General features: G+C 50.1%; 1 protein-coding gene across 1 annotated transcript in view; it reads left to right on the forward strand.

Moving 5' to 3' along the window:
* CLPB (ClpB homolog, mitochondrial AAA ATPase chaperonin) overlaps positions 1–8,989 on the forward strand; it is a 156,229-nt gene extending 147,240 nt beyond the window's left edge. Inside the window, exons 10-16 of the mRNA XM_006761033.2 lie at positions 100–144; positions 736–897; positions 6,665–6,821; positions 7,620–7,693; positions 7,846–7,965; positions 8,157–8,261; positions 8,674–8,989. Coding sequence (XP_006761096.1) covers positions 100–144; positions 736–897; positions 6,665–6,821; positions 7,620–7,693; positions 7,846–7,965; positions 8,157–8,261; positions 8,674–8,922 — 912 coding nt within the window. The 3' untranslated portion in view covers positions 8,923–8,989. The remainder of the gene's footprint in view (positions 1–99; positions 145–735; positions 898–6,664; positions 6,822–7,619; positions 7,694–7,845; positions 7,966–8,156; positions 8,262–8,673) is intronic.
* Positions 8,990–9,960: the final 971 nt, after the last annotated feature.

The following is a 9,960-nucleotide window of genomic DNA, read 5'->3' on the forward strand; positions in this document are numbered from 1 at the left end:
AACATGTAAGAATGGGATGGGAGATCCCGAGTGGTGTGGTCTGAAAGCTTGTGGATATTTGCCTTCCTGCCGATTGGACTCATGCTTGTTTCCACACAGGGCTTCATCAGGCTGGACATGTCTGAGTTCCAGGAGCGGCATGAGGTGAGTAAGAGTCCTCGGTGAAGGGTGGTTTGCAGGCCTCAGACTTTTGATGGGGCTTCTCATTTGAGCCTGAGATAATTCCAGCAGCCTTGGGAATTGTCCTTTGGGGACATATGTGTACAGCAGGGTCACTGGCCTGTTTACATAAGATTTGCTCTGGCCGAAGCCGGTTTGGCTCAGTGGATAGAGCGTCGGCCTGCGGACTGAAAGGTCCCCGGTTCGATTCTGGTCAAGGGCATGTACCTGGGTTGCGGGCACATCCCCAGTGGGAGATGTGCAGGAGGCAGCTGATCGATGTCTCTCTCTCATCGATGTTTCTAGCTCTCTGTCTCTCTCCCTTCCTCTCTGTAAAAAATCAATAAAATATATTAAAAAAAAAAAGATTTGCTCTGAAGAACGAGCATAGAAAAGATCTATTTCCTCTCCCATCATAGCAGGATTCCTGCCAACCCAGGATTCAGCCTGACACTCCTTGTTGAGATAGGCAGTCTTAACCTTGTATGTAAAGCCATCTTCTTGTGCTTGCCCCAAATTGGAAACTCAAAGCATGGAAAGGCCTTTGTAACATGTTTCCTTCCTTCCTTCCCCTAGGTGGCCAAGTTTATTGGGTCCCCACCAGGCTACATCGGCCACGAGGAGGGTGGCCAGCTGACCAAGAAGCTGAAACAATGCCCCAATGCCGTGGTGCTCTTTGACGAGGTGGACAAGGCTCATCCAGATGTGCTTACCATCATGCTACAGCTGTTTGATGAGGTGAAATGGGCCGGAATGGAGGCAGGGACACCCTTAGGTATGAGGGTCTGTGAGCAGTAGGAACCAAGGGCCCAGAGGCCTGTCAGATCATTCCTCATCTTGCTGCTCCCCCATGTGTACATTTGGGCACTTAGCAGATGTGGTTTCACTCCCTCTCTGGACCAAGGCCCAGGCTACCTTCCAGAGAAACAGAATGGGGCAGAGGTGCCAGGAGAGAAAGACCTGAACTTGTAGTTCCAGCTGTTTCATCTTCAGGCATCAGGGTCCTCATGTGACATACAGGAAGGCTGAATCCAGAGTTAGCTCAAGAACCTTTCTGGCTCATGGACCTCTTCCGAGGAGCTCCAGGCTCATCACAAATGAGACAGCATCCCCCTCCCACTACACACACACACGCACACATGCACACGCACACATGCACACATACACGTGAAGTAAATTCTAAATGAGAAGAAGAAGCCCTTTTATTCAGCACATTCTATATACCAGGCGGTGCTAAAGACTTTACAGATGGTATCACTAATCATCACAATAGCCATGCAAGGTAGAAACAATCTCAGTTTTAACAGATGAAGAAATCAAGGTTCAACAGTTATAAATGACTTGCCCAAGACCACAGAGCTACTGTGTGGAGGAGCCAGGATTGAGCTGCAAATACATCTGACCCTAGAGCCCCAGTTCTCCCCTCTGTACCGCTCCTTACCTTGAGGGAGAGCTTATCTGAAAGCGATGACCTCCACCTGTTCCAGGGACTACAGACCAGGATGAGCCTTCTCTTCTCCCTCACAGAAGCTCTATTAGTCAGCATGTTGCCACATGGAGTTCTACCCACCTTTTCTACTTAGCCCTAGGGAAACAGGAAAGTTTTGCTTCCCGTGTCACAAGTGCACTAGATGAGGTACATGAAGGAACTCGCCCTGGACCAAATAGTAGATCAGGTACCAAGCCAAGAAGACCCACATTCAAATGTCCCCACAGCTTCCCACCACCTTCCCCACCTGACCTAGCATCCTTGCCCCTGCCCAAGTTTTGTTGAGGTCTTCCTAGTTTCTCAGCTACTCCCTATCCCCAGACTTCTGCTGTTGAATGAAGACCAGTCCTTCAAATGTCACAAATTCAGTTATGCCTGTGCCCTAAAACCATCTGCTCTGTTCCAGACTCGATGGGATTCAGATAGTTAGCTGTGCACCAAACCTGCCCTCCAGGAGCTCCCTGCCTAGTATACAGGTGGAAAGGACATGTGATAATAGTTGATATTTTTGTACTTTGTATGCCAGGCACTGTTCTAAAAATTTACATGTATCAATTCCTTTAATCCTCCCAACAACCTTAGGAAAATAGGTATTATTACTGCCTCCATGTAACAAATGGGGAAACTGAAGTAAAGTGAGATAAGTAATTCACCCATGGTCACACAGCTGGAAAGAGGGAATCCTGGTTCGAACCCAAGCAGTTCAGTTCCTGCAGCCTAAATAATAACTTCCATGCCGCTGGGACCAAAAGAAAGCGGTAGATCAGCAGTGAAGCATTCACAGGAAGGGAGAATCCAGCAGCCGGTTTGGCCTCTGACATCCTGGAGAGGTATCTCTGATGGCCTCCTTGGCCCAGAAGGACAGAAGACAACTGCAGACTGAAATACACTTGGCCCCACATGGAAGACCTGTCCACCCCTCCCCTGCTGTCACTCCACAACGGCCTTTTGGGAGTTGATAATTCCTTTCTGCAGCCTCTACTAGCCCACTGCAGTTTCTGATATTTATGCCCTTGGTTCCATTGACCAAAGCTGCCATCCGAGTTTGCTTAGCCAGATATATGCATTGTGCCCCTTGAGGACAGGGACCTTGTCCTACTCCAACCATTGCCAGAGCCCACAACATCACGGGAAATGCTTTGTGACTAACGTGATTAAGCAAACCTTCTAAGGATGAGTAAGTGTTTGCCAGATGAACATAGGTGAGACGGGCCAGCAGCAGACATCAGATGTGCAGAAGCATAGGGATCACGAGGCAGCCTGCTATACCCAGGGACCGGCAGTTCATACTGCTTGACTGCAGAGGAAAGTGAGAACAGAATAGTGGAGATGAGGTGGGTTAGATAGACTAGGGCCAGTTAAAATGCCAGGCAAAGGAACATAGTTTTATTTGGTGGATCATAGGGAGCCTTTAAAAACTTTAAGCAAGAGAGAAACAGTCAGGTTTTCACTTTATAAAGTTCTTACTGATAGCTGTGAGAGGAAGGAAGGAAGAAGGGGGCAGCGAGGAGACTATTGAAGAGTTCAGAACTGGGAGGCCTGTCTAAAGCAGGACCCTGGGATGGGGAGAATTACCAGGAGGTCACTGTGCAGGGCTCAGTGATTGGATGGGAAGAGAGAAGGAGGAGCTAAGGAGATCAGTAGCTGGATTTCTGGCCTGGATGACTGGACTGCTGCTGCTGCTGCTATCAGCTGAGGCAGGAAATGCAGGAAAATGAGCTGATAATTGGAGAGGAAGGTGGGGAGCTGAGTTTAGAACTGTTAAAAGGCAATGCCTGAGGAACAGCCAGATAGAGATGTCTAAGTGGTCATTCATCAGTTGGAGAGGTTTGGAGCAGTGGTTGCCAACCTTTTGGACCTCACAGACCACCAGTTGGCGACCATTGCTCCAAAGGTTTCCTTGAACCAGCGGTCACCAACCTTTCGGACCTCATAGTCCACCAGTGGTCCACGGAGCATAGGAGAGGTATGTAATAGACATAGAGATTCAGGAATGGTCCAGCACAGACAGGGTAATGGAAACTAAGGGAAGGGATAAGATTTTTCAACTAGGGAGAATACAGTGTGCAGAGAAGAGGAAAGGGCTAAAACAGAGCCTGCACCTACCAGGAAGAGTCAAAGGGGGAATTGATAGAGCAAAGCAAGAGACTGGTTCATTATGGGGCAGAAGGGACACAGATCAAACACAGTCCCTGCCTCGGTGTTCATGAATGAATGGGGGAGACGGGCAACAAAAGGCAGTTCAGGGAACTATGGTGAGTCCTGCACTACGAGAAGCAAGTGCTGTGAGTTGTAAGGGCACCTAATCCAGTCTGGGGGCATGTGGGAAACCCCCCCATTCCTACCCTGCCAGTTCTCCCAAGCCTGGGCCTAGAAAAGCAGAATTTATTGTTCTCTTCAAAGCACCAAGCAGAACTAATGCTGGTCACATCCCACGTGACCCCTATGGCACAGAGCCACAGTCCCAGGAAGAGACTGGCCCTCAAAAAGCCCACCCTGTGCTCCTTCCTTCAAAGAGACAAGCAGTGGGAAAACCGCCCATGGAGCCCTGGGGTGAGCATTCATACCCCACCCAGGGTGTGAGCGTTCCAGTCATTGCTGGAAGTGGGACAGTGACAGCTCCCTCTTTGGGACACATCGTTATTGCCAGGGACTCTGAGGACAGAGACATGAAGTCACCCTTGGGTCAGTCATACACTGCACCTGCTCCCCTGATCCACCTGGGACCCATCTTCAGGCCCAGTTATGAGCACAGCTTTGATCTCTCAGAATGAAATCGTCGCTGGTTATTGCTCTGGCCAGGCAGCAGTGTGTGCACTCAGTCCTCAGGAATGACTGTGAACATACAGTTCGTATGCATGCACCTGGGCATGTCACACACTCATGCAGACCTGGTCCCCACTAAGGAGTGGATTCTCTCGTATTGTAACCTATAAGCAAGAAAACTAATGGCAAAAGCTCAAGAATATCCATTTGTGCCCTTGCCTTCCCCTTGTCCCATCCAAAGGCAGGGACAGGAGAGTGAGCAGGGACTTAGATCACGAGGCCCCTTTTGAATAGACCCCCTTGGAAGTAACACTTTCTGAGAGGACTGTTCCAAGGGCTAGTGTAAAGTGAGGCTGAAAAGCACCCAATACCATGGCCAGCATGCAATAGGTGCTCAGGCAATGCATATTCCTTCCCATATTGCCTATGAGGACTATTGCTTTGGGGTTCTTTGTTTTTGTTTTTTAATATTTCTATTTTATTATTTTCTATTTTTTAGTGATTTCAGAGAGGAAAGGAGAGAGAAAGAGATATAGAAACATCAGTGATGAGAGAAAATCATTGATCGGCTGCCTCCTGCATGCCCCCTACTGGAGATTGAGCCTGAAACCCAGGCATCAAACCTGGGACCTTTCAGTTCACATGTTGACACTCTATCCATTAAGCCAAACCAGCTAGGGCACCATTGCTTTGGTTTTAGAAGCAGGGGCTGACTTTGAGTCAGGGCAACAGGGAAAGGAAACGCTTGAGGATTGGTTTCCAGCTGCGGCTGGGACAGGCAGGAGCCCACAGACCTATCTGGCCCCCAGAGTCATGTTATCTGGCCTGGTAGGAGCTGTTCTGTCTGTAACCCAGAGGAAATCCCAGGCAGGTCTCCTTCTTCCCACACTTGTCCCAGTTGTTTCTCTCCAGCAAGGATCAAAGGATGCAAACTAAATTTGGCAGAATTCTGAGAAAATTTTAATATTCGTATGACCTCAGTAGACTGGTGCAGAAGGAAGGGCGTGTCTCTATCATCACATAGTTTGAGCCTCAGCTGTAGAGTTTACTAATGTGAGACCTTGAATGAGTTACCTAACCTCTCTGAGCCTTAGTTCCTCTGGAGGGGTTGTGAGGATTTAGGCATTTCACACACAGGCACTGAACACTTACTATGCACCAAACACTGTTCTAGGACCCAGCGAGAACAAGATCCAGCCTCTGCCTTTTTGGAGCTTCTGGTGGGTGGAGTGCAATAGTACACAGGAAACATTAAGCAGGTCCCTATGGCAGAAATGCCCATCAGTGCCCACTGTTGTTGCTCCATCAGTGCCTCTCAGTGAGATCCTGATCATTGCTTTTGTTCTACTGCAAAGTGCTGCTTACGGTGATAGATGTGAGGGTTTGCTGAGTGGGTGGAGCTCCTTGCCCTTGAACTAAATGACCTATACTTTCCTTATTCTTATGTCTCTTCCTCTGATGTTGCTCCTTTTCTCTTTCCTTGGTGTATCTGTCTCCAGTACAGATGCTCTCTTTTATGTCACTTCTAGAAAGAAAGATTCCAAGGAAACTTCCCAAGTTGGTTAAAGGAAGAACATTATTTTCTATTCCTCTCTGTTTCTATTCATTTTAATTCAACAAATATATATGTGTTTGCTACAGTAATAACATTTCACAACATTTGCACAGTTTTAATAAAGACAGATGTGGGTAAACTGAAAAATAAATTTGCACAGCTTGGTTAACTAAGGAATATTCTTCAGTATGACCATATCTCATCTTCACAGTGGCCCAGTGAAATACCCTCCTCTGAACTACAGCAACTTGGGCTTCCCCTGTGATGACACTTAATGCACTGACTTGTCATTACTGGTTTCCTAAGTGTCACTCCTCTAAACTGGGAGCATGTCAAAGGCTCAGTGGGTCCCTAGTGCCCCAACACGGAGCCTGGACTAGAGTGGGCTTCCAGAACAGTGTGTTGGATGGGTGCATGTGAAATCAAGCTGACTTCTGGGTGCCAGGGATAATTAGGTACCCTGACTATTGACACAGCAAATGCAGTCTCGCTCCAGGTGCTCAGTACGTGAAGCAGTTGCAGCCCAGGGCAGTGAGCACTGCAACCGAGGGTGAGAACGAACAGTGCTCAGAGAATCCAGGGAACAAGGAGCTGACTCTGCCAGGGGTAGGGGAGACATGGGTTCTGGAGAGACCTCCTGGAAGAGGTGCTCAGTCTTGTAGCTCCCTAACTGTACAGTCACTGTTCATTCCCAGGGCCGGCTGACAGATGGAAAAGGGAAAACCATCGACTGCAAGGACGCCATCTTCATTATGACCTCCAACGTGGCCAGTGACGAGATCGCACAGCACGCACTGCAGCTGAGGCAGGAAGCTTTGGAGATGAGCCATAACCGTATCGCCGAGAACCTTGGTATGGCACATAGCCTGGGCTGTCTAGGCAACTGGGCAAGTGCCCAGATCACCAGCACATCTCTTGGGGGCAAGGATGGCATTGGGGTCCTAGGCCTTGGTGAGGATCCTGGTAGCTGACAGTGACCAGATTCCAAGCACCATACCAGATATGGAGGGAGACAGACAATGCCCTTACTTCCTCTATAAAGCCCCAGGTCTCAGGTGACAGGAGGGTCCCAGACAGAGGAATGGATGGAGCACCCCAGGTGAAGGACCAGGAAGAGGCCAGAGTGTTGGGGAACTGAAGGGACCCTTACTTAACAGAGATGCTTTGGAGCAATGAGGGGACAGCAGATCAGAAACTATGGAGATGGACACAAACTTTTTCAGCCGAGGAGCCTTCCTGGGTAGGTAGGCGGAGAGTACTGGAAAGGAGGAGTGTACCAGACAGAAGGCCATATCTGTCACCTTTCCATTTGGAATTGAACCCTCCTGCCCCCTTCTTCTAAGTCAAAACTAAAATCTTGATCCTGACTCTCCTCTTCTTCCCTCCCTTTCTCACACAACTTCCACCGTAAGAACCCCAGGCTTTGTGGTACATAAGAGCTGGAAGGGCCTCAGAAAGTACCCAGACCAGCCCTCCCACTGTTCAAGTAAGAAGACCAGGCCAAGGCCCAGAGAGCCTGAGACATTGACCAGGATTACACAGCTCATCAGGGACAGGACCGGGGCTCTTTTCATGGAGGTCAAGGGGCTGGCACATCTCCCAAAGCCCCTGGGTGTGGGGAGTAGTCAGTTTATGATTCTGTTTCTACAGGGGATGTCCAAATTAGTGACAAGATCACCATATCAAAGAATTTCAAAGAGAATGTGATTCGGCCCATCCTGAAAGTAAGAGGTCTTTGTCCTTCCCACTGGAGCCTTGGGTGGGGGATCCCCTTAGCCTAAAGCTATGGAAGCCCCCATATCTTCTCCACTGGGGTCCAGTAATTGCCTTTACCCCCATCTCAGTCACTGACCTCACTCCTTATCTGGCTCTGCAGGCTCACTTCCGGAGGGATGAGTTTTTGGGACGAATCAACGAAATCGTGTACTTCCTCCCCTTCTGCCACTCGGAGCTCATCCAGCTAGTCAACAAGGAACTGAACTTCTGGGCCAAGAGAGTAAGAGTGGGGACTGCCCATGGGTTGGGATGGGATATCTTCCCACTGGGAACACCACCTCCCAAAAGGTGGTATGTGGCCAGTGGCCCTGGGGTACATAGTCTCTCACAGGCCCAGGCCTCAGGCATGAGAGATGAGAGATGGAAAGCCCTCGGCCACATGCAGACATACTCCTGTCCAACCTTTCTCAGGCCAAGCAAAGGCACAATATCACACTGCTCTGGGACCGAGAGGTGGCAGACGTGTTGGTTGATGGCTACAATGTGCACTATGGCGCCCGCTCCATCAAGCATGAGGTGAGCACAGGTGCCCCCACACTTCCCTCCCCGGTACCCCTAGACCCAGTCCCTGGGCTCCCAGCCTGGAATTGTTCCTACCCAGAACAGGTGCCCTTATGGAATAAAAAACACAGGATGATCAAGTCAAACCCTGTTTTGGAGGGTAACCCCTACAAGGATGGGGAACTGTATTAGGAATCTTAGAAACTGACATTGAGTTTTTAGCACAATCCTGCAAGCTGTGTTGTTAGCCCTTTGCAGATGAGAACACTGAAGCTCAGCGTAAGTGCTTGTCCTAGCAGTAATGATAGAGGCTGGCCTTCATGCCAAGCAAAGGCACAATAGTAAGCAATAGAGCCTGACCTTCAGGCTCAGGCCACAGGCCTGCCCAGGCCTCAGCAGTGATGACCACTTCACCTGCGACCTGCAGGTAGAACGCCGTGTGGTGAACCAGTTGGCAGCCGCCTATGAACAGGACCTGCTGCCAGGGGGCTGTACTCTGCGCATCACTGTGGAGGACTCAGACAAGCAGCTACTCAAGAGCCCTGATCTGCCCTCACCCCAGGCTGAGAAGCGTTCACCCACACTGCGGTTGGAGATCATCGATAAGGACAGCAAGACCCACAAACTGGACATCCGGGCACCACTACACCCTGAGAAGGTGTGCCACACCCTCTAGCATCTACCTACCTGCCTAGTGCCCTCAACGTCCAATAAAGGCCCCTCAGCTGTGGCATGACAACTGACCTACCTTCCCCTCATACCTCTTACTCCTCTCCCCCCAGCCTCTTACCTCCTCACAGCCCCTGCAAGACCCCTCCCCTGCCCCCGTTGTTGTGGGTCCAAAGCTTGCTAACAGTCTCCAGGAGGAGCTGCCCCTGCACCTCCTTCAAGCAGAGAGGAGAGGAGGTCCCTTATCTCTGTCCTGCAGCATGATCTCCATGCCCCATAGTCTCTGGAACTTGATTGTGTTCTCTGGAAGCTCAGAAGTATGGCAGCTAACAACAGATCTGGCTGAAAGGAGAAGGGGCCAGACTCTGACCTGCCACCCTCTGCTGGCCCTCAGAATGTCTCCACAGAGCGTGGAGAAAGTACAGAGGCTCAGGCACAGAGGCTCTTCAGTTGAGGCTGTAACTACCTCTTTTCCATGCCCTAAAATTCCAAGGGAAAGGGACCCATAGAACCCTTCCCCCTTCCACTGCCATATCATAGCTACTGTTCCTTCTCACCCTGTGTTCTGGGGTCAGGCCAGACCAGGTTGCTCCAGCCTTGGAACTAGCCGATGTAGAGCACGTCTAGGAGGAGGCTGACTGGGTCACCGCGCTGGCCTGCTCTGGGACTTTAATGCCAAATGATCCAAGTAAGCTCAACTCTCTGAGACCTCCTTCAGGAGACTGACAGCATAGACCCTAGGGAGCTCTAGGGGAAAAGCTAGAGATCATGGGGTCTGCCTCAGCCCTATCTACGCTGCTGTCCCAGCTAAGTTAGCCTGGAATAAACAGCTCCCCCGTGCAGTCTGCATGTTAGGCACTAAGCAGAAGGTCTGCACACCATCCCCTTTGTTTCAGCCTCAGCTTAGCTGAGCACAGCAAGGCCTACTGTGTCCTTGGGCATCATCTGCAGTAGTCCCCATTGGTGATCACCCTCTCCCTACAGGGCCGTTTGGAACCCTCCTTTGGTGTTAGCGCATCTCTTTCAGGAAGCAGAAAATGGGGGC

The sequence above is a fragment of the Myotis davidii genome, unplaced genomic scaffold (genome assembly GCF_000327345.1).
Source record: "Myotis davidii unplaced genomic scaffold, ASM32734v1 scaffold1377, whole genome shotgun sequence".
NCBI lineage: Eukaryota > Metazoa > Chordata > Mammalia > Chiroptera > Vespertilionidae > Myotis > Myotis davidii.